A 25,285-nucleotide genomic window follows, 5' to 3' on the forward strand; every position below is an offset into this window, starting at 1 on the left:
TGCAAAGCTTGCTGTGCGTATTATGCCTGTAAATATGTAGAGCCTACACAATCAAATGATTGCGTTTTCTTTCTTATAAAGGCTTTTGTTTTTTCTGTAGTTTATAATGACCTTTGTCTTTTTTTTTAATTTCATTGTGCCTTCATTGCACTCCTATCTTCTTCCAGCTTTTCAAGCATAATATCAAATTAATAAAACTTTTCTTTTGTTCTAGACCCTTCTCTCTTCCAGTCCTCTGTCCTTCCAGTCCTTACTCCAGTCTGGGTGGTTGCTTTCTTGTCTTCTGCACAGCCGTCTTTCCATACAACCTCCCTTCATTGCTGTTTCTTGTTATGGGTACTTTTTCATAGCATTCCGTTTTTTGTGGTTGCAATAGTTTCTTAAATCTCTTGTGATGTGAATTACAGTTTTCGGTTTTGTTTCTGCAGTTTGAATTTAATTATCTGGAGTATTTTATGGTGATGGTTGCATGTCTATATATGATTTTTTAATTGAAGTGTATACCATACTTACAGTAAATTGCTGCCTATTTATATTAAAAATGAGATGACAGAAAAGTTGTCAGGACTTCTGTGCACATAGACAGAACTGTTGACTAGCAGGTTTCTGCTTTAGGGCAGGGAGTTGATCTTTACTTGGAAGTCCTCTTGAAGAGCTTCTCTGTGGTCTTAGAGGGCAGATTGGTTCTAGCTTGGTTGCAGCCTTCCAGTAGGTATTAACTTACAGTTAATACCTTCCAGTAGGTATTAACTACAACTTACGATGCACTGCTTCATCAGTCACCAAGCCTGTATTGTTTTTCCTCATTCAGAAGTTTGTTGCAATTAATGATGGCTTCTGTGCACAACGATATTGTGGATTCAGAGCTCCATATTTGTTCTTACTACTTGACTATGTGCAATTCTGCTTTTTTTTCTTTTGGCATTTTATTTAATTATTTATTTATTTATTGGCTGTGTTGGGTCTTCATTGCTGCGTGTGGGCTTTCTCTAGTCACGGCGAGTGGGGGCTACTCTTCATTGAGGTGCATGGGGGCTTCTCATTTCGGTGGCTTCTCTTGTGGCAGAGCACGGGCTCTAGGTGCACGAGCCTCAGTAGTTGCAGCACGTGGCCTCAGTAGTTGTGGCTTTTGGGCTCTAGAGCACAGGCTCAGTAGTTGTGGTGCACAGGCTTATTTGCTTCGCCGTACGTGGGATCTTCCTGGACCAGGGCTCCAACCCGTGTCCCCTGCATTGGCAGGCAGATTCTTAACCACTGCACCACCAGGGAAGTCCCTACAGTTGTACTTTGAGTCAGATTGGACCATATGATTTCACAAGGATGGTTACTAAAATAATTTGTACAGTATGACCAGTGCTTCACAGGAACAGAAGGAAACAGATGCTGTGTCAGAGAAGTGTCTCTGAAAGCCAAATTCCTAATTGGCCTTCCTTGTTTTTATTTACTGAATGCTGCTTCATATAGTTACCACTGATAAATCATTTAGTAGACTAGTTGTTATAGCAAGAAGTTAATTAATCCTGGTTTCTACTTCTGGTTCTGCCAGTTCAGTTGTTTCACATACTTAATATATACTTCTGTTGCTCCATTTGAGAAATGGGAAAATCTGTTTATTGGATCTTGATGTGTTACATCTTTTTTTTTTTTACTACCACACTTCTTAACTTACCACCACTACTTAACTTTTTCCTTTTTCTTTTCTCATTGTGGAATAGCCACCTGCTTATGGTATTAATGCAGACAATTTTCAGAGCTATTTTGGTAGCAGAAGAGTCATTTTGTGCTTTTCACTGCCAGAATGTCATTGTCTTACTAACCTCTCTGACAGTGCTCTTGCAAAGAGTCTCATTCCAAAGTTAGAGAGATTTTTCTATCCCTGGAATTACTAGAAAGTGTTCTCAAAGCATCTAGATTCCTAGCGGCTGTTAGTACCGTCTGTTGTGACTAAATGGAAAAGTTATCCATCATCTTCTGGAAGAGATGAACTTCTGGTGGCTCTCACTACTTCCTTTGATTCAGGGTGCCCTGGTGGGAATATGAGTGTGTGAGGAATGAACTTCCTTTGGAAGCTTAAGATCAGCCTTCAAGAATCCTGCCTTTTAGATAGTGTTCTCTTATCTCCAGTTAACCTGGATTTGCCTAAGAACTTTTCTTAGAACTGGTTAAATCATGAAAGTTATTAGTTGGAAAGAGTTGCCTAGTCCAGACACAGTTATTGGGGCAGGAGAGGCAGTGATTGCCTGTTTTTACCTAACCTATCCATGGGACAAGGGCAAGAACCAGCGAGGGAATTGTAATAGCCTTTCTCTGTAGCTTCCAGACTGAGCTGCTGCTGTTCTCTCAGGGCACCTGACCCTTTTTTAATGTGTAGTTGGTTTCAAAGATATGACAGATGAGAAAAAAAGAATTTTAGTTTAGTGCTTAGCTAAGATAACAGGGCCTATTGTAAAATTTGGGTGTTAAGAGTTGGAGTCGTTTTTTATCATGACTGTAAGTACAGGTGTTTCCTTGTTGCTTTAAGTATCCTGAGGTGAAAAAAATGTATAATTTTATCCTATTAAGTTGGTTAGGTTAAAGATTAAGCATAAGCCATTGAGTCAATAAGTAACACTGAAAAAGCAATTTCATAGTACTGTTTTTTCAGTAACTTTTGCCTATTCTTTTTTGTTTGGTTGTTTTTTTTAATAGATTTTACTCTCCACCCCACCTCCAGCTTTATTGAGGTATGATTGACAGATTTAAAGCTATATATATTACAGTGTATATCTGTTTCTTTAAGGAGGAAGTAAACTCCTGCCCTCCTTTTCTTACAAATAAAATGATTTGGTTGGGAGATTTATTTATATGTTTGGTTTTGTTTGAGAGAGATTAAGTCACTAAGTTAAGGTATTCCTCACTTCCCACTCTTCTGTTCTTTGGTGTTTACCATTTCTCAGTTTTGTAGCTCAAGATAAGGTACTGACTTATGTCTTATGCAAACAAAAAGCATATGTATTTACTACATAAAATCATTTTAAAAAGACAAGTTAAAAGTAGAACACTCTGCTTTCTCCTATCCCTGTTCTACCCTTCCAGAGATGATGTGGACATGATTTTAAGTCTTTGTTTACATAGTCCTCCATAAACAGGTGTGTTTTTTACAAAAACGAGATCATTCTACAAATGCTATTTACTTATGTTTTGTAGTCTGCTTTTTTTGCTTATTATACATGGACATTTTCCCATGTTACTGATAATATTTTACATCATTTTTAGTGGTTTGTAGACATACTGTGTGATTGCTTCATAATTATTTAGGCTTTCCCTTCCTGTATGGACCTTAAAGTTGTTTCTGCTCTTTTTCCAAATAATGGTTATAAGGAGGATCCTTGTAGCTAAATCTTTGATCTCTAGTTGAGGTGACATTTTTTTCATTACGCTTAGCCATTTGGAATTGCTTTTTCATGGCATGTGTATCTTTTTTCAATGTGTTATCTTTTCCACATTGATTTTTTAAAGTTTTTTTATAATTAAAGGTACTAGTTCATTTAATACCCCTTCATTTCATTAATAGTTATTTTCCCAATTATTTTCCTTTTGATTTCATTTGACTTCTTGATGCATAGGAGTTCGCATTTCCTTATGTAGTGAGTTCTATCCATTTTCTCTCAATGGTATCTTTTTTAAAAAAATAATAAATTTATTTATTTATTTATTTTGGGCTGCATTGGGTCTTCGTTGCTGTGTGTGGGCTTTCTCTAGTTGCGGAGAGCGGGGGCAACTCTTCGTCGCGGTGCGCGGGCTTCTTCTTGTGGTGGCTTCTCTTGTTGCAGAGCATAGGCTCTAGGTGCTCGCTCGGGCTTCAGTAGTTGTGGCATGCAGGCTCAGTAGTTTTGGCTCGTGGGCTCTAGAGCACAGGCTCAGTAGTTATGGTCATGGGCTTAGTTGCTCTGTGGCATGTGGTATCTTCCTGGACCAGGACTCGAACCCGTGTCCGCTGCATTGGCAGGCGGATTCTTAACCACTGAGCCACCAGGGAAGTCCCTCTCCCAATGATATCTTTAGTGGACCACCTAGAAAATTGTGCTTCACTTCAAAGTTATATAAAATTCACTTTTATTTTCTACTTTAATGGCAATGGTTTGGTTAAAGATAAGAGTGTGGGGATCAAACACCAGAACAATTCATGCTTTCCTTACTGTTATGAAATGTTGCCTTTATCATATACTAGATTTTATATGTCTATGCCTTTCTCTGTTTCTGCACTTACTTTGTATATACAATGATTGGATATTTACTTTTGTTCCTCTGCCATACTGCTTTAATGGTGTTTTTAAAATTTAATCAAAAGCAATATAGGTGAGATGACAATTTGCTTGAAAATTACTATCCTAGACTTAATTGTTTTTGAATATTGATGCATCATGGGAGATGACCTTTTGTTTATCTTTATTATAATAATGAAACTAAGGGTTCAGTAAATGTTAGCTTTCTATCAAGCCTTATGCTGAGTACGTTATTTGTACTATCTAATTTGATAATTTAACCCTTACATGCTTTATAATTTATCATAACTTTTATATTTAAAATTTCCCAACTGTTTTGCTGTTGTAATAACAGCACAGGAAATAACTAGTTGAAAATGAATAAAATAGAATTCAAAAATGGGAAAACTACAATAATAAAAGAGAACAGAATCATCATATATATGACCTCATATAAATAACCTCAAGATGCAATTTTGTTTTCGTTATATTGCTTGGAATGGTTTAAATTACAGTACCTTTAAAAGATTTTATTACAGAAATTTTTAGGTATACACTAAGGTAAAATTGATTAATGAGCTCTCATATACCCACCATCCATCTTGAACAAATATCAACACATTGCTGTTCCCATTTGATCTTCTCCCTCTCCCTCCCCCTTCAAGGGAGTGGGTTACTGTTACATTTTAATGCAGATCTCAGATATGATCTTACTAGAGTAGTCCAATGTGTATATCTAATAGATAAGGTCCTCTAAAAAAAAATTGTCATGATATCGTTACCGTACTCAACAAACAGTAACTCTTAATCTCATTAAATACCTAGTCCATGTTCAGTTTTCCCTAATTGTGTCTAAATGCCTTCTTACAGTTGCCTTGTTCAAATCAAAATCTAAACGAGAGCTAGCTATACATTGCATTTGGTTAATATGTCTCTTAAGTCTTTACTTATTTATTTGGGTGCCATTTGTTGAAAGGACTAGATCATTAGGCTTGTAGAATTTTCCAGAGTCTAGATTTGGCTGATAGTATTTTAGTGATGTTGTTTATCTTATTCCTTCATCCCCTTTAGAAAATTAAATCCAGAGGCTTGGTAATATTCATATTCAGTGTTTTTGGCAAGAATACCTCTTAGATGCTGCTGTGAATTTCCTATTGCATCTTATCAGGAGGCATATAATGGAATGACCCATCATAATACATTGTAATATATGATAAATCAGTCCTTGGTTTTTAGGATCTCTCTTCTGGAACCCTTCTTTTAAAAACTATGACTTATTGTTTCAATACATTAGTTTTGTCACTTGTATTCTTCCATATTCCCTTCATTAATAAAAGACTAATAGATTAAATTCTATTTTATAGATGAACCATAGGCTGTGGAAAGTTGCAGTTTATCTAAGGCCATAGACTTGCAGTTATATAGCCCAGAAGATGGCAAATTTTTCTTAAGAGTTTTTTGAGTCACAGATAACTTTGAAAATATAATGAAAACTGTAAACCTTCTCCCAGGAAAATATGCTTGTGTGCACAAATGAAATTTGGCAGTTTCATTTCAAGAGGTTTAAAGATGCCTTCTGTCTGTGCTCATTCATGAACTGCAGATAAAGACCTCTTCGCTTGGCTTATTCTTTCATTCTTATTCTTTCCTTCTACCTTGACTTATGTTTTCTTCTCATTTCTGTCATCCTGGCTATCCAAGATGATTTTTTTCACTTGAACTGTTTCTTGTAATGAGTAAAATTTGGAGTATATCTAGAACTTCTGTATATCTCCATCAGATAACCCAGCCTCTAGTGTGGTGTGGTCAAATTAAGTGCCTCATCTTTTAGTCTAGTTTAGTTGATATACCTGAATGTTCCAAAAAAATATTTTTTAAGTTGAGGTTGTGTTATTGGATAGATCATCTGACTTCTCATTATGTTCCTCTTAGCAGCAATCTGCAGAGCGCTGTGTAAGCACATTGCTTGTCTCATCCAAACCAAAGTAAATTATGTGGTCCAAGAGGCGATTGTTATATCTTCCGCAAATACCCCAACAAGTACGTCCAGATACTTCTGCCCCTCTTCCTCAGATCATTTAGGAGATGTTTAAGTAAGGCACTTTGAGGTTGGCTAGGTAAGAATTAGTCTTTGTAAAGTAACTGGTCATAATTGAATACCTTATTAAAAATCAGAAACATATAAGTTGGTTAGCACAAGGATTAAAATCTGATTTTTCACTCTGCTTTATCACTTTTAGAAGAATTGAAGCTCTGTCTGAATATGCATTGTCAATTGGCATATATTAAAGTTAGCCAGATTCTTTGGTGATGAAGGATACCCATATATTCCACGTTGTCTGGGCATAATCCATTTTATGCCTCTTACCAGGCATAATTAATAATTGTGCCCCCTTTCACTCTCAGAAACGTCTCAGTTTGAATAATAAATCATATGGTCACCTTATTGTAAAAGCCAGGGAGGTGACAGCTTCACTATTCACTTAGTATGTTACCTAGTACTTGTAGAAAATTATAGAACATGCAACAATGAACTGTCAGAGTTTCAGGCCTTTTCTGAAGTATTGTAGCTGCTTCCATTAAGATATACAAAATCTACATTTTCACTCCACAAAAATTTTCACATTGAGGCCTCTTAGTTATGAAACAAAAATACTTTTTCAGATTTGCTTTTGAAGGCAAACAATTAAGGAATCTGAAAGAGTGAAATAAGAGCAGATCTTATAAGCATCCTAAATCTCATTTTACCTTATAATCATAGAGATGAACTGTGCTAAGGCTTCTGATTATCGTTAAAGATAATGTGAAATGAAGTGACTTACAGTTAGTTAGCTTAGTGGTGGACTCAGAATTAGAAGAAATATTTTAATAAGGTAGTGGTTTATTAAGCATTATATATACTATATATATATATATATATATATATTTTAATTCGAGAAATGGTATTTTTAGAAAAAGGATCATATACTTTTACCACTCTCCCAGGAAAGAGGAGGGTTGGGTTTCTAAACTTCTTGATTAAGTGGGGAGGTGTATATCTTAATATGCTTGGTAAAGAAATGTGTCCAGTTCTGGTTTGTATTACTGAGGGATTATGATAGTTTAATTTTAAGAAAGCATTATCGAGAACCTGGTTTAATCAGTGGAAATAGGGCAAACAATTAAGTGTATTATTCAGTTATCCATATCTCATTTATTATACAATTTCATTCTGATGTTTAAAACTACATTAGCCGGGCTTCCCTGGTGGCGCAGTGGTTGAGAGTCCGCCTGCCGATGCAGGGGACATGGGTTTGTGCCCCGGTCCGGGAAGATCCCACATGCCCTGCAACGGGAGAGGCCCGCATACCGCAAAAAAAAAAAAAAAAAAAAACACATTAGCCAAGGAGGTGGATTTAACATGGTAAAGAATGAGAGCTATAGACCTGTAAAAATAAATACTTGAATTGCTTATTTCTTCAGAAAAACAGGTCATTAGTGTGGGTGCCTTGGGAGGAAAGAACATAAAGATCTCTATAGAAAGCAGAGGTAGTGGATAAGAGACAAAATTACTGTTTCTGTATGCTACTGCTGTCTGACTCCATTTTCCTAATAGTAAAGTGGAATTTCTGTTCCTCTATGATGAAGGTAAAATGAAGTAATAGGAAAATTCTCTGATCTAGTTATGAGAAAGACTGTGAGAAATGTAAGGTAGTGGTATTATCTTAAACCATAGGTTAGTTTTTCCTTGTGAAAAGAATATCTGATAAGCTTTTATAAAGATTTATGGTCTAGTTATTAAAACATAACTGAAGGAAAATTGAAGACATTTATAATTTTCTGGCTTTAAAGCCTGTACATTCTCTTGGCTAAAAGTCTTTGTAGTTTGGTGGTGGTTTAGGGTACCTTGTCCATGGTTTTTTGCTTTGTAGGCTTCATTGTTAAATACACTTCTCAGTTTTGCCTTCAGTAACCATAGTCCATTTTGTTATATCAGATATGAAAGTATCATTGCCACTTTGTGTGAAAACTTAGACTCACTGGATGAGCCAGACACTCCAGCAGCTATGAGTTGGATTGTGGGAGAATATGCTGAAAGAATTGACAATGCAGATGAGTTACTAGAGAGCTTCCTGGAAGGTTTTCATGATGAAAGCACCCAGGTAAGTTCCCATCTGTATCTTATGTATTAGATGTTTTGGGGACGACTTCAGGAAAGGTAAAGGTTAGGCAGTTTCATGTGTGCGAATTTATATACACATATAGTATGTTCATTTTTCTCCCAAAAAGGGGTGACCTTTTTCAGTTGTGCTAACTTCTGTTGGAACAAGCCTGCCTAATTTAGACAGTGGTTCTCAAACTTTAATGAGCCTTAGAAGCACCTAAGCACTGGTGTTTAACCTGTGTTAAAGGACAGGTTGCTGGGCCCCACCCCTAGAGTTTCTGAGTCAGTAGGTCTGAGATGGGCCTAAGCATGTTCATTTCTTACAAGGTTGAGGATGGTGATGCTATTGCTGCTGCTGGTCCAGAACCACACTTTGACAACTACTGACTTAGAGCAGTAGTTATTACTTTTTAATTTTCTGTCACCTAAAGATGATTACCCATTGCTGTTAGTAATGGTTGTGGCTCAGTTGCAGCTGGGGTTTCTGTCTGGGGTGAAGGCTGGCATGTGCAGTTTGAAAAGATTCTTTGTGAATGGTTAGACTCCTTCCCATCTTCTGTCTGTCTTCTACCAAAACTGAGAGACCTTCGAGTCAAAGGCCCAGAGAAGCAGATAAATTATTAAAGCTTTTCCCCCGGCATCTGTACTCACTGCAAATTGAAGTTCATGTGTGTAATCTATCATAGTAATTTTAATAGGCCCTACAAGGAACATATACCAGCCAGTAGTCTCATGGTTTGGCAGGCAACTTTTTTTTTTATTATTATTTTTAAAATTTTATTCTTTTTTTTGTTTTGTTTTTAATAGATTTGTTTCATTTATTTATTTTTGGCTGCATTGGGTCTTCCATTGCTGTGCGCAGGCTTTCTCTAGTTGCTGCGAGCGGGGGCCACTCTTCATTGCAGTGCGAGGGCTTCTCATTGTGGTGGCTTCTCTTGTTGCGGAGCACAGACTCTAGGCGCGCAGGCTTCAGTAGTTGTGGCGCATGGGCTTAGTTGCTCTGCGGCACGTGGGATCTTCCTGGACCAGGGCTCAAACCCGTGTCCCCTTTATTGCAGACGGATTCTTAACCACTGCGCCACCAGGGAAGCCCTAGCATGCCACTCTTAATTGGTTGTGATCTGGCACAATTCTACTGTCTTGGCTCTTGCCTCAGTATGATAAATGATTCCCTAATTCCCTGGAAGTTGTAGCTTTTGGTGGAAGTAAATAATAAAGAATTTGGTCAGGAACCGGTTTTATTGCCATCAGTATGTTAGCATGTACTTTAAGAAATACAGGTGATTATCTGGGCCAGAAACAAACCGGCAGTTTTTGATGCCAAAATATGCAATTTGGAGATAGGAGGCTAGTGAGTTTTCAGTTGATGAAAACCTTTGACTGCTATTGTGGATATTGGCTGAGTTTTAACCTTTGTTTCTTAATCAAAATCAGAAAGACCTCATGGTAAGTCATATTTGGGAAAATATCAGTTTGGAATTCATGGTGTGGAATAATGCAAATGCCTTTCAATTTACCTATTAAATTACATTTGCTTAGGTACAGCTCACTCTGCTTACTGCCATAGTGAAGCTGTTTCTTAAGAAACCATCAGAAACGCAGGAGCTGGTACAGCAGGTCTTGAGTTTGGCAACACAGGTAAGAAGTCTGAAAAAAGCATGGAGTTGATTTGTCTTGTTTTAAATTCTAGGAAATTGTGAAACTTCTTTCAAGAAGGTTCATTTGCAGAGATTTTAAACGGAAGGAGTGCTGCAGTCTTTAGATTCTGTTAAAAAAATAAAAACAGTGCCTCTTTTACATATTCTGCTGAATTAGAACTGGTTGTATGGCTTCTAAATGAATTGACTGACTCCAGTTTTAATGATAATTCATGAAAATGGAACTTAGACTCTTTAGTGTTAATGAAGGACATGACTTTGTGAAAATGACATTGAGTCTCACAGTATCTCCTTCTGGGGGACTTAATTTCAGCTTTCAAATGAAAGTACCCTGTAGAGATGGTAAATGCTTTGACAAATATCTCGTGTGCTGTTCTACCTTCTAGATAAGTTGCCTTTCTCTTTAAGTAATTTTAAAGTGCTAATGCTGCTTCCTTAATTATTTAGTATTTTTAGTCCTTTTAGGGAGGGTTCTGATTTCAGGAATGTGGCAACCAGCTGGATACACAGAAATCAAAGTAATTACTTTTTCTGACGTAACTAGTATAATGATCAGTCCATCATGATCCAGTAATGTTCTTAATTGAATTTGAGAACAGGCTGGCTTTAGCAGGTTGTCAAGAGTTATGATGTATGTTTATACATGGAATCTGATTCAGATATTCAATTTATCATTTTCCTCTTTCGTCTCTTTATAGTTGTATATTAACAGCATTTGATCTCTTTTATAGTTCTTTAACCTAGTTCTGAGCTGTCATCTTTCCTTTTTTTTTTTTTTTTTGCTCTGGGGAGCTTTATTTCATATCAATAATGAACACAATTGGAGGACTAAATATGGTAAATCCTGTAATTAATTAGTACGGTTGGGGTGTGCACTTAGTACACTTCTTGAAACCCAGTTCCAAACTGAGACCATAAATGTGAACCTTGCATAGTTGCCAATACATCATCTGTTAAGTGGTCAAAGCGCATCATTTGGTACATGATAAATGCAAAGTTCTTCTTTCCTCTGACAGTATTTAATTTTAGAAATGCCAGGAATCCATTTTAAGGAAAAGAAGTTCGACGGGCAGATAAGGCATTTGAATATTTAATGGAATACTATAAAGCAGCCAACATTATTAAATAAGTTGTTTATAGGATATGCTATACAACTCTGAAAAAAATACAGCCAAGAAAACTGCTAGAGTCAAAGGCTACTTTCTGACACTTGATTCAAGTACAGATGTTTTACAATCAATGAACTCAAATGTGAAGAAGACCTGAACTAAAAATGAAGATAATTGTCGTGTCTGATTACTGATGCACGTAAACATTACTGAGAATTATCACTTGATTATCTTTTAAGGAGCAGTTGACCAACAGTAGTTGAGTTAAAGGATGTCAGAAAATTCACTTCACAGAAAATATAGGTGTCCCACTCCACCCCTTGTACCTCTCAGTTTTCTCCATTTCTCCAACAAATTATGAATGAACTTTTTAATGTGCTATTTCCCCAAGTCTCTAAACCTTCACTTGACCCCATTATGGTTAGTGTGAAGAAGCATCCATATGAGTATGTGGAGTCAAGGGCAGGCCATGGCTCACCATCTGTCCATGAAAAGTGGACTGGGAGGTTGTCCATCACTGATGAGGCATGTCTTGGCACTAAGAGCAGAAATTGGTCATCTTCTGAATCAAAATAGTTTAGGTTAGACGTTAATTTTCACGTTAGTGTTTAATAGGTCATCTACAGGGGGCCATTTTGAATAGAAATTGCCCCTTCTTAATAATGTAGTGCTTATTACAGACTCTGTAGGGTGATTGCCATTAAATTAGCCATGTATTTGACTTCATCTTAGGGCCTTGAAGTTCATTTCTGTCTTTTGCTACAGGCCCTGGAGCCTCTCTCCTTTGTATGAAAGAAAGAGCTCTGTATAAATTAACCAGATTCAAAGAAGTCTTGTGTTTATTCTAGACGGTAATATAGTAAACTTGACTTTAATGAGGCCTATGTACTAACACTTCAGAAAACTCCCTAAACACAGATAAATACATATTTATACAGTCTCTTAGCTTTCTCAGAAATCTCATTTTCTTCAAGAATCATGGGATTTCTGTTTATTAAAGTATCTCAAGTTTTAACTCTCCCCTGACGGTCACATTTCAAAGCATCAGCAATATCTGGCTCTCCATGAAAGTTACCACAAGAAGTAGAAAATAAGGAAAGAGAAAATGTAGGCCACTTGACATTCATCCACATTGGAAAACAGATACACCTTTCCTGTTATTAATTTTACATCTTTTAAAATTTGTTAGAGCTCTTTGAAGTGTTTTTTCTAAAACTTCCTTTTGCCTGAAGCAAGGCAATTTCCATAACCATCAAGGCAATGGTTATTTAATATTATCTATATTGAGCATTCTAGATTTCCTAGTCTAGACCCTTTATTACCCATTTGTATCTCTGTTAAGATGGAGTTAGAACAATTTTCTAAAAAGAATTTTGGCTTTGCTCCTTCTCTACTCACTTTTTAAATTTAATTATTTATTTATTTACTTTTGGCTGCACATGGGCTTTTTCTAGTTGCAGCGAGTAGGGGCTACTCTTCGTTGTGGTGCGCAGGCTTCTCATTGCAGTGGCTTCTCTTGTTGCGGAGCCCGGGCTTCAGTAGTTGTGGCACACGGGCTTAGTTGCTCCGTGGCATGTGGGATTTTCCCAGACCAGGGCTCAAACCTGTGTCCCCTGCATTGGCAGGCAGATTCTTAACCACTGTGCCACCAGGGAAATCCTGTCTACTCACTTCTGAATAGATAAGGCTACCCTCATAATCAAGTGAGTGTCTTTGGTAGATTCTATTGTATTCACAAGTTCTGAACCCTACCTTCACCTCCATTGTCTCCTAAGGCCTCTGTATCTGTATTTAACAGGCAGCATAGGAGAGCTGTGTTTTAGGTTCTTGTCAGAGTTCAAACTCACTCTTATTACAGTATTTGCCTGAGATAAAGTGTTTAGGGAGGATTCCCTATGTTCTTATATATGTTGAAATTTACCACTGAATCAAGCCAGATTAGTAGAGAGCTGGGGGATCTAGACTGCACTGTATTTGACCCTTATTAGAATTGTTTTTACTGAATTACACTAATATCATCATCCTATAGTAAGGGTTGTCATGAGAAACTATCCTCTTTAGATCTGTTATCAAAGTATTTATTCCATTATATATTTTTTTCTCTATGAAACCCCATAAAAAAATTCCTAACCAGTTTTGGATTCTCTTATGCATTAGTGTGTAATTAACTGCCCCTCTGAATGGCTTATCTGACTAGACTTGTTTTTCATATCATATGTTTGAAACCTTAGAATCAAATTTAAGGATCTCCCGTAGAAAATGTGTGGGTCATCGTGGCTTGCATTTTTCTGCCTTTGCTTCTAATTTATGTTCTCTAGCTTTAGATGTATTTTTATAAGCTTTGCTAAATCCTTTTCTAGAACAGGGCAGGGTATAAATAAACCATCAGACCTTCCTAATTCTAGATTTTCTGTACAAGGACTAGTAGAGAATCTTAGTAACAACAGTCATCTGTATAGTGCTTACTATGTGCCAGGCTTTCAGTAAGGGTTAATACTGTTACTCTTCCCATTTTATAGGTGAGGAAACTGAGACATAGAGAGGCCGGCCCAGTTAGTATGGGGTGGAACTAGGACTCAAACCCAAGTAGCCTGGCTCCAGAGTCTTTGCCCTTTTCTACTCTGTTCATGCTGCTTCTCAAGTCTGAAAGTTAAGAATGACTTTTGAGAATACGCATTTCCTGTCTCCCTGCCTGAAGCATTGTTGTGCATAAGCCAGTATAAATAAGTGAACTTAGAGGTTTTAAGATTATTGTGGATGATTATTTCATATTTGGCTATAAATAATTAATAAACAGTTTCTCTAGACTTGCCTTTTCTGTCCAGTTAATGAAATCTGAGGCATTAGCATAATAGAATAAGCACATTTATATAAGTCTTTTCCACTGGAATTTTCCTCTGGAATTTTTTTCTCAAGTTTGTGAAATAAGAACCTAATTTAATATTTATGTTACCAGCCATAAATTTTTAAGTTGAGGGCAGCATGATCTGCTGAGTTACGTTAATTTGAATTGGGTGGTGGGGTTCTATTTCTGCTACATCCACTGGTTCAGGACGTGACTGGGCAAATTTCTCTGTCATACTACTGTTCTGTCTTTATAGTAGACTTAATCCTATTGTTTATCTATGCTGAGAATTCAGTGAAGTATATGTGAAATCTTTGTGCTTCTAATTTTAAATAAAATGGTGGTGTGATTAGAAATATTATGGGACTTCCCTGGTGGTGCAGTGGTTGAGAGTCCGCCTGCCAATGCAGGGCACACGGGTTCGAGCCCTGGTCCGGGAGGATCCCACATGCCACGGAGCAACTAAGCCCGTGCGCCACAACTGCTGAGCCTGTGCTCTGGAGCCCGTGAGCCACAACTGCTGAGCCCACGTGCCACAACTACTGAAGCCCATGCGCCTAGAGCCCAAGCTCTGCAACAGGAGAAGCCACCGCAATGAGAAGCCCACGCACCGCAACGAAGAGTAGCCCCCGCTCGCGGCAACTAGAGAAAGCCCACGCACAGCAATGAAGACCCAACAACGAAGACTCAATGCACCAAAAAATATTAAATTTATAAAAACAACAACAATAAAGAAAAAAGAAAAAAGAATAAAAGGGGAGCAGAGAACAGATAAGACAAATAAAAAAGAAATGACAACAGTTCCAAACCTAACCATATCAATAAGTACATTAAATGTGTCTAAACACCCCAGTTAAATGACAGAGATCAACAGGTTAGGGGGAAAAAAATATATATATAAATATATATAAATATAATATATAAATATATTTATATATATATTTATATTAATATTAATATATTTATATATAAATATATATTTATATATATTTATATATAAATAATATTAATATATTTATATATATAAATATATATATATATAAAATTAGGGGAAAAGAAAACCAACCCTTGAATCCATGGGTTTATTTCAAAGATTTGTCTTTTCGCTTTGATAGTTTTAGAGGAATTAGTAAAGAATACTCATAGAAGTGTCCAAACTTTAGTAATTACTATTTTTAGTACATGGAAAAGAAGTCTTCACCTTAGTTTTTCCATTTGTGAACTAGAGACCATCATCATCAAAATCACCTGTGCTGCTTGTTAAAAATAAAAGTTCCTGGGCCCCACTTCTGACATAATGAATCAGAAAGTCTGGAATCTGCACTTTCAGTGGCTTTCCTGGTGTGTTAAAATGTTGATGCACATTATAGTTTAAGAATTACTGTTTCAGAGCTTGCCTGGTAAGAATTGTTTTGGAAGCTCTCAAATTTTGGGAAATACACTATTTTCTCGAGATCCTTACAGGGGCCTATCAGACTAGCAGTACAGTAGATCCGAAACCAAATTTTCTGAGTCACCAAACACATAATGGCACCTTAAAATCATAAAAAGTTTCTATTTTCTTGTCATTAGCCTTGATTGGGCCTGATTTATCTTGGTCTCCATGTGAATTAGTGAGGCAGTGAAGGCCAGCTGATAGTAGTCCTAACAGATCACCCCTCAGGATAACTGAGTTTGGACAGTGGAGATCCTTGCCCACTCTTCACTTCTAGTCCTGGAAAATTTGCACTCATTTTCTCATTTCTCATAGGACTAAATTTTTCTGTTAAGATTTACAGTACGTATACCCTTTGATCCAGTGATTCTGTCTGCAGAAGTTTGTCCTGTTGCAGTGTTTTGAATTTGTGGGGGAACTCAAGCTATTTTCACAGAAGTATATATTTTGTGAATCCCGCCAGGAATTTTTTTTTTTTTTGGCCATTTGGTTAAATATGTACCAGCTATATGAGAGAAATAGTTTGAAGTAAAAAAAAAAAAAATTTTGATAAGTATATTATTAAGCTGTATTATGTAGTTTATTTTAATATGTTTAACAACTTTACTACTATATAAAGGCAAATTAAGTTTTCCCAGTTAAGTGATGTGTAGTGTTCATTGTGTAATAAAAAGCATAGTCTACAAATTTTAAATGACATGCTTTGGGGACTGAATATACAGATTAAAATTTAACTTTTAATTTAAATATCAATAAAAGCTGGGCAGGGGATTGCTTTCCTGATGCAATACTTGGAGAAAGTTGTATTCTGCTCTGTTAAAAAATCAACTTGTTTATGTTTCATAATAGTCACGCTTTGTTTCCAAATGAAAATCTAAGTGAGGAGGTTTCAGGCTGCTATTTATAAACACTTCCTCAGGAGCAAATTAGCCCCCCTTCCAACAAGCAACAAAACAAACTCATTTAAATTGGATAGTATCACTGTTTCCTTTTTTTAACCCTGGCATTTCAAATGCTACAAACATTTTGATATGAATAATACATGTATATATGTGCATTTTTATTAGAATAAGGCAACCTATGAATGTGATAAAGATTATCTTGAGGTAAAATTTACCATTTTTATACTGTATTAACTTGTATCTCAGTATTCTTTATGCTTTTTTGTTTTTTACCAGCACTGCATTTTGAGTGCAAATTAAATAATACATGATTAAGAAAATCTATATAAAACCATCAGGGTCACTTCCGGTATTGAGCTGAATGATACGTGCCTTAAATGGCTAAATTATAAACCAGTTCATCTGCTTATGTAGAAACTCATGGGAAAAACCCTGGCCTAGTTTAAAGAAAATATTTTTGTATGTGTTTTAAATACAGAAATTGAAATGGGACTGATTGTTGCCTTTAATAACATGATACCACTGGAACAATTCATGCGTAAATGAATGCCACTATATAGACATTCTGAGAGGTGGATACCAGGATATTTATTGCCACTTTATAATGATTGCAAAAATAAATGGTAGGAAGGAGGGAGAAAGAGGCAACAGCCTAAATGTTCATCAATAGGACACTAGTAAATAATGATGCAGTGGAAAATGACAGCTGTATGTTCCAATATGGAAAGCAGCTTGAGGAGCAGTATATATACTATGAAACTGGTTTTGTATAAAATAAATATATATGTGTGGGAGCTCTCTGGTAAGATATATAGTGCACTGTCAATATGGCTATTTTGGGGATGGGGAGTTAAGGTGGGGTAGGGTTGGATGATGGGGGGAGACTTATTTTTATATTATACATTTCTAAATTGTGATGTGTCATTGATAATAAATTTTTCTTAGCCATGACCATGTATAAAATTATTTTTAAACAGCCACAAAAAAAAACCGAGACCACTAAATTCAAGTGTCACCCCTTTTAGAAGCACTTCGTTATGTTTTCTCTTGAACAGTTTTTTTTATTATTTAGGTAATGGTACCTCTCATACTATATTGTAATAATTAATATTCTTTGAACTCATTGAAGTCAGGCACTGTGTTGTTGTCTCTTTATTTCCAGGGCCTAGCCAATGTCTCCATAGGAGATAGTTAATAAATATTTGAATGAAGAAAGAGGTATGGGTGAAATATATGTAAGATGTGTTTCATGAATAATCCTGCTAATATTAAAGCAGTTAAAAACATTATTTTTACGTCCTGAGGCCATCGTAAGCAGTTGATTTTTACTGGCTTAAACTTTTATTTTCCTTTTCCCAACTTCATGTTGAATTTGAGTCTTAGAACTAACCCACTTCAATTTATATTTAAATTCTTGGAAACGTTAGAGATTACAGAATTATGGCTCTATTAACAACATATTGAGTCTAAATATCTTAACGGCCAACTCTGCGTAAATCACTTCAGCATTGCCTTGATAATAAATCCAGCAGTTTGGCTTTCTGTATGGAGAAAGGTTACATTTAAACCTTCTTGCCATTGCCTTTTCATTAGGATTCTGATAATCCTGACCTTCGAGACCAGGGCTCTATTTATTGGCGCCTTCTCTCAACTGATCCTGTCACAGCCAAAGAAGTAGTCTTGTCTGAGAAGCCACTGATCTCTGAGGAGACAGCTCTTATTGAGCCAACTCTGTTGGATGAGCTCATCTGCCACATTGGTTCTTTGGCCTCAGTGTACCATAAGCCGCCCAATGCTTCTGTGGAAGGAAGTCATGGAATCCATCGCAAACACTTGCCAGTACATCATGGGAGGTAAGCAGGTAAACTAGGTTTGAGTGAGAAGTGATTCTCTGTTTAGACGAAGTTGGTCTTCCTCAAGCTTTTATAGCCTAGAAAAATTTGTTATGCATTTGGCAAACCTACTCTGCTGCCCTGGAAGCTTCATCTGAATACTAGTGACCACACACAAACAATGGGTTAAAAGGCCCCTCTGTATTCTAACCTCAGGGTAGGTAAGGTTGTGCCTTTAGAAAATTGTGGTGAAGATTTTCTAAATGGATAAAGTTTGAAAGTTGCTTAAGTCTCCAGAAAGATGAGGCTAGAAATTTTCCCAGAGTTGAAAACTTGGTAAAAAGCCTGTACAGGTGTACCACAGAGATAGTGCACTTCAGTTCCAGACCACTGCGATGAAGTGTCATGAATTATTTTGTTGTTGTGTTTTCAGTGCATATAAAAGTTATGTCTATACTAATACTGTAGTCTATTAAATGTGCAATAGTATTATGTCTAAAAAAATAGTCTACATATCTTAATTTAAAAATACTGTATTGCTGGGGCTTCCCTGGTGGTGCAGTGGTTGAGAGTCCGCCTGCTGATGCAGGGGACGCGGGTTCGTGCCCCGGTCCGGGAGGATCCCACATGCCGTGGAGCGGCTGGGCCCGTGAGCCATGGCTGCTGAGCCTGCGTGTCTGGAGCCTGTGCTCTGCAATGGGAGAGGCCACAGCAGTGAGAGGCCCGTGTACTGCAAAAATAAATAAATAAATAAAAATAAAAACACTGTATTGCTAAAAATGCTTATCATCATCCGACAATGCAGGGTTGCCACAAACTTTGAATTTGTAAAGACTGCAATATCTGCAAAGTGCAATAAAATGAGGTCCGCCCATGTATACATTTAGCTATTTTTATCCTTTACTGTAACTTTGGTTCAAGCTTATGGATGAAGTTAGCAGATACTGCTTCTCTTATGCTGTAAAGCCAGCTGTTAATGAAATAATGTTTGCAGGATTGTTTTATAAGAGCAGCCTAGATTCTGTGTAGACATAGTTGTTCAGTTGCCTGTACCTTTTTTACCAAAATAAATTGCTCCATATCAGTAAGGAAATGCTATTATGAACAGACTGTCAGGTAACATGGAACTCTTGCTTTATAGATAACCTTAAAACTTTAATTTGGGAACGGCAGTACTCTAATAAACTCTTATAATGGGTATCTTGGAATCTTTTCAGAATCTCCCTTCATTAATTATAATAAACCTCAAATCTAAGTAGAATTTGATCTCTGAGTGGTTAGAGTATCTGCACTTGCACCGTTTCTGAGTGTCTCGTATTGTCTAATATAGGTGTTTCAGTGGTTCATGAATAGCCAGAGTGTAGGATTTATTGCTTTACAAATTAGTGTAGTCAACGTTTACAATACTGTAGCTCTGTTTTAACAGACTGTGGGCACAGATAAACAAAAAGAAAAGGGCAGTACCCAAGAAAATGATTATTAATCTTTCATTAGCCCTTGCATTGAATCTTTGGTTTTAGGGCAGTGCTGTGATTTTCACCCAAAGGAAACTTGTGGTTTCATAAGGATCAGGCCTCGTTACAGGGTGTTTGACCTCGTAGGCAAGCATATTTAACATTCGCTAGATATGACCATTTAACTTCTAAGTACATCTCCCAGTCTGTGCTTCAAGTTTTGATAAATAGATACGGACTTTCTGTTGTTTGCCATTTAAATTACCTTTCTCCTGATAACTTTGACCCTCAAATGGGATGGGGAAAGTAAAACAAATCAACAAACAAAAACAACTCTTCCTAGAACACAGAGAGAACCAATATGTAAAAAGAAGCACAGTCTCTTACATAAGGTCTTTATCAGATTAATAGCCTTCAATTTGTTACCTTCACAATTCCTTATGTGGTTCCTTACACGGGCCTCTCACTGCTGTGGCCTCTCCCGTTGCGGAGCACAGGCCCCGGACGCGCAGGCTTAGCGACCATGGCTCACGGGTCCAGCCGCTCCGCGGCAAGTGGGATCTTCCTGGACCGGGGCACGAACCCGCGTCCCTGCATCGGCAGGCGGACTCTCAACCACTGTGCCACCAGGGAAGCCCTGTTTTGGGTTTTTAAAAAAGAAACACAAGTGCAGAAAAATCCCCTTTGAAATAAATATGGGTATGTTGCTGCAAATGGCATGTCTGTAAGAGTACTGACATCACCTAGCTTTCTTCTGCGTCCTAAGAGTAATAAGTGATATGCCTCTGACGTGAAATACATTTGCACCATAAAACCTTAGAGGCTTAAAAATGCTTACTTCATGAGGTCTTTTAAAATCACTTGGGAAAGAGAAAAGTGCTTTTTAGTTGAGTATTGCTTACTATACTTGTCAGCTGCTCTGTGGGCCTGAGATGGTAAATAGTTGTCTAACTTGGAAATATCTCACCTTTTAAAAATACTGCCGAAAGAAAAAAATACTGCTTTGATGACAGTTTTATGCAGTTATTTCCCATGCCTTCACAATGGGGAAAGATTTTCATGTTAGTTTTCTTGTGTCTTCAGTTTAGAAAAAATACATAATAATGATTTATCATGTTCTTAATTTGTAGAAACTATAAGATCATTTACTTCTTTTCATCTAACTCACTTTTGTCTTCTCATAATACTCTTACCTGTCTATTAGAGTGGAGGAAAATATGTGCCTTTTCTGCCTTCTATTTAAAGGTGCTGATAAATCCATGTGTTTTGTCACATTTCCCAAACGGTACATGTTGAGAGATGATAGAATTTCACGGGCAGAGGATACCCTTTATGGAGATTTCATATATTTCTTGCTAGGTGTATATGAAATTGTTTCCCCTTTTGACTTCCTTATTAATTTTTGGTTTTATTTGTACCCACCCTCTCCCCAATCTAGATGGGTCTCCTTTTGGCTTCCTTGACACTTTTTCTTCCTAAGCCCTCTTTTTTTTAGGTTGTTTTTCTCTTTAATCGTTGCAATTTTGTGTTCCTTCTCTTCTCTGGTTGTATCACAAGGCTCATTCTGAACCTTCTCTATGTATTCCCTTAGGCGGTTTATCTTCTAAGCACAGTTACCACTGATATATTCTGTTAAAGACGCCCTGCTCTTAACCACAGCACCCCTGCGTTACTCTGCTCATTTCACCTGAGGCGTGTGTGTGAATTTCTTCCCAAGTTTACTTCTGTAACTCTGCCAGTCCCTTTTCCTTAGCTGTCTGTTGGTCTTCCCTACTTGTTTTTCTCACTTGAAACTTAACAGAATTGAAAGCAGCATATTATTTTCCCCATCATCCCTCCAGATTCCTCTTATATGGAGCAACACTAGTCTTTCGCTTCTTCGTTTTTGTTTTTTCTGAGTTTGATTCTTCATTCTTATTTGTTCAAGTGTTGTCAGAACCTACCTAGGGTTTTCGTTTTTTAAGAAAGTGTTTGTTTATTAATGGAATTTTTATAGTGGTTTTTTAGTTTTTAAAAAATTATATAAATCTTAGGAAACATACAAGATAGAATGGTATAGCAAACACGTGTACTCATCACTCAGTTTCACCAGTCATCAGTATTTTGCCAATCTTGTTTCATTTATCACCCCCACAAATTTTTTTCTTGAGGGAGCTGGAGTATTTTAAATTAAATTCCAGACCTCATATCACTTCACCAATGAGTACTTTACTTGGTATCTCTCAAAGATAAGGACTTAAAAAAAAATCACAATATATTATCAAGCCAAAATTAGGGGTAATTCCTTAACATTCAGTAAAACTGAAATACTTTCAGATTCTTTCAATTGTCATTCTCTATTCTACTTTAAAGTTTATCTAAGATTGGTTTTACTTTTTTTTTTTTTTTTGGCGGTACATGGGCCTCTCACTGTTGTGGCCTCTCCCGTTGCGGAGCACAGGCTCCGGATGCGCAGGCTCAGCGGCCATGGCTCATGGGCCCAGCCTCTCCACGGCATGTGGGATCTTCCCAGACCGGGGCACGAACCCGTGTCCCCTGCATCGGCAGGCGGACTCTCAACCATTGCGCCACCAGGGAAGCCCTGGTTTTACTTTTTGCTTAAATGTTTGGAATAATTCACAGTGAAGCCGTCTGAGCCTGAAATTTTCATTGTTTTTTTTCACTTTTTAAATGAATATGTCATTTATAATAATCTTAGTATTAGTGCACTAATCTTTAGTGTATAGCTCAATAGATTTTTATGTGTGCATGCACTCATATAACCGCCACTGTGATCAGATATAGGCTATTTCCAGCACCCCAGAAGACTCCTCATGCCATTTTGCTGTTATATCCACCCTCCAGAGATAACCACTGTTTTGATTTCTATCACTGTAGATTAGTTTTGCCTCTTCTTGAACATCATGTAAATGGAACCATACAGCATTTGCTCTTCTGTTTCTAGCTTTTTTGCACAGTATAATATCTCAGACCACTCTAATGCCATGTTATCAGTTGTCTATTCCTATTTATTAGTGCATAGTATCCCATTGCCTGCATATGCCACAATTTATTTATATCTGCTGTTGATGTATCTTTGGGTTGTTTCCAGTTTGGGGCTCTTGTGGAGAAAGCTGCTACGAATATTCCTATATATTTCTGTTGGTAGACTTATATACTCATTTCTCTTGTGTATACACTTAGTGGAATTGCTGGTTTATAGAATAGACGTATATTTAGCTATAGGAGATACTGCCAGTTTTCCCAAGTGATTGTACCAGTGCACACTCCTTCCAGAAATGTATAAGAGTTCTAGGTGATCCACATCCTTAGCAGCACTTGGTATTGTCAGTCATTTTAATTTTAGCCATTCTGGTTGATTTGTAGTGGTGTCTTACAGTTTTAATTTGCATTTTCCTGATGAGTAAAGATGCGAGTACCTTTTCATGTTTATAGACTGCTAGTATATCCTCTTTTGTGTCATGCCTGATCTTTTCCTTATTTTTTAATGAGTTATCATCTTTGTAGGAATTCTGTATGTAATGATCGAATGATTTATAGGAATTATATGTAATTTGGATACAGGTCTTTTGTCAGATGGATATTTTGCAAACTTCTCCCAGTCTGTGGAGAATACCTTTTCTCACTCTCTCTTAATGGTGTCATTTGAAGAAGAAATGTTCTTAATTTTAATGAAGTCCAGCTCATCACTTTTTTTCTTTTATGGTTAGAGCTTTTTTTTTTTTTTTTTTGTGGTATGCGGGCCTCTCACTGTTGTGGCCTCTCCCGTTGCAGAGCACAGGCTCTGGACGCACGGGCTCAGCGGCCATGGCTCACGGGCCCAGCAGCTCCGCGGCATGAGGGATCCTCCCACGAACCCGTGTCCCCTGCATCGGCAGGCGGACTCTCAACCACTGCGCCACCAGGGAAGCCCTGGTTAGAGCTTTTTGTAGAAACTTTTGTCTTCTCCAAGGTCATAGAAATCCTCTTGGTTTTCCCCTTCACATTTATGTCTGATTTATCTCTGATTTTTGTTTATGTTGTGAGGTGTAGGAGTCAAGGCTCATTTTTGTCCCATGCAGCTATTCAGTTGACCCAGCACCATCTATTAAGATCATTTCCCCCTGCCTAGTCCATTTAACATCTCTTGGAACTCACCACTTCGTTCTTATTTTTACAGTGTTGTGGCAGTAACGGTTTAGGTCACTCTTAGCTCATCTTCATGTCCATTCTACCAACTTCAGTCCATTATACACACAGCTGCTTGGGTAATGTTCCTCTAAATGTTCATTTTAGTTCTTTGTTCAACAAATAAAAGTGATTGTGCATTGCCTATCATATAAAAATTAACTCTCCAGACCTGTTTTCAGAGTTGTATTTCCCTCATCTTCACTTCCCCCAAATCTTACCAATTACAGTGTCTGCTCCTGCCAGTATAATTTTTTCACCACCCCTCAAGTCAAATTGTCCATTTCTGTGCCTTTGCACAAGCTATCCTTTCTTTTTCTGAAGGTCTCTCCCTGGTAGTTGCTCATAACTATGCTGTTTTTGAAAATGTAGCCATAAAACCATTCTCAGAATCTTTTGGGATCAGCCCCACCTGGTTCTGTTTTGCTTCTCATCTATATCCTGTCAGTGTGCAGACACACAATACTCATTTCTGCTTTTACACAGTGAGTGTGCTCTTCACTTGTTTTGTGAATGCTGGGGTTTTTTGTTTGTTTGTTTGAGTATAAGTTATTTGAGAACAGGAAATATATTTCCTTTTTAAAAAAAAAAAAAGATGTATTTCCCCAGAGTTCTCATTACAGTGCTCCCTTATAGAGTAGGTGCTCAATTAAAATTGATTGACTGATGAAGTTATATAGTATAAGAGTTTTTTCCCCCTCCCGTTTTTGTATATCTGACCTTCACCCATTGCCTTGTTACTATGTCCCAGGTGAAACTGACTTTTCTCTTTTCCCCTCTTTCTGTGTGTGACTTGCAGCACTGATGCGGGTGACAGCCCTGTTGGCACCACCACTGCCACCAACCTGGAACAGCCTCAGGTTATCCCCTCTCAAGGTGACCTTCTGGGGTATCTTTTAAACCTTGACCTTGGTCCCCCAGTCAATGTGCCACAGGTATCCTCCATGCAGATGGGAGCAGTGGATCTCTTGGGAGGAGGACTAGATAGTCTGGTAAGCATCTTTCTTCTTTCTTTTGGTTATTTAAATTCTTTTTATTTTTAAATTTCTGGGGTTATTTTTAATTCTGATATGCTGAAGAACTTTAAATTATTCCGCTTTTTAGAACTAGACCTTTCCTTGACGAGCAGAGCAATGTCCTTTGATAAAGGACAGGATTATTTTTTCTAGAGATTTAATTGATACTGTTCATCATTGGTATGGGATATGTCTACAAGTGTACATGATTATTTTGTTGTCCTGCCTCTGAATGGAACTTCTGATGTTTAACCAACCTAGTCACCTTTCCAGAGTTTATTGTTGCTCCTGCTGCTTAACTCTGGATAGCCCCTGTAATTCCCCTTCTGACCTGAACATCATTCAGATGACCTCATAGTGATCATCCTATTTTGAGGCTTTCAGACTTTTGCCTTTTTTGTATTTTGTTGGCTTATGCCTTGTCTAATTCCAAAAGGTTCATTGGAGCCATTTGTGTTTTTTTTTAAAATGTATCTTAT

At 37.3% G+C, this 25,285-nt stretch overlaps 1 protein-coding gene across 1 annotated transcript in view; it reads left to right on the plus strand.

Moving 5' to 3' along the window:
• LOC309838422 (AP-2 complex subunit beta-like) overlaps positions 1-25,285 on the plus strand; it is a 79,676-nt gene that overhangs the window by 33,834 nt on the left and 20,557 nt on the right. Inside the window, 7 exon segments of the mRNA XM_082679479.1 lie at positions 6,180-6,210; positions 6,213-6,257; positions 6,260-6,284; positions 8,221-8,386; positions 9,928-10,026; positions 17,931-18,190; positions 24,590-24,782. Of these exon segments, the coding sequence (XP_082535605.1) occupies positions 6,180-6,210; positions 6,213-6,257; positions 6,260-6,284; positions 8,221-8,386; positions 9,928-10,026; positions 17,931-18,190; positions 24,590-24,782 (819 nt within the window).

This window comes from Grampus griseus (genome assembly GCF_964374135.1).
Source record: "Grampus griseus genome assembly, chromosome: 20".
Taxonomy (NCBI): Eukaryota; Metazoa; Chordata; class Mammalia; order Artiodactyla; family Delphinidae; genus Grampus; species Grampus griseus.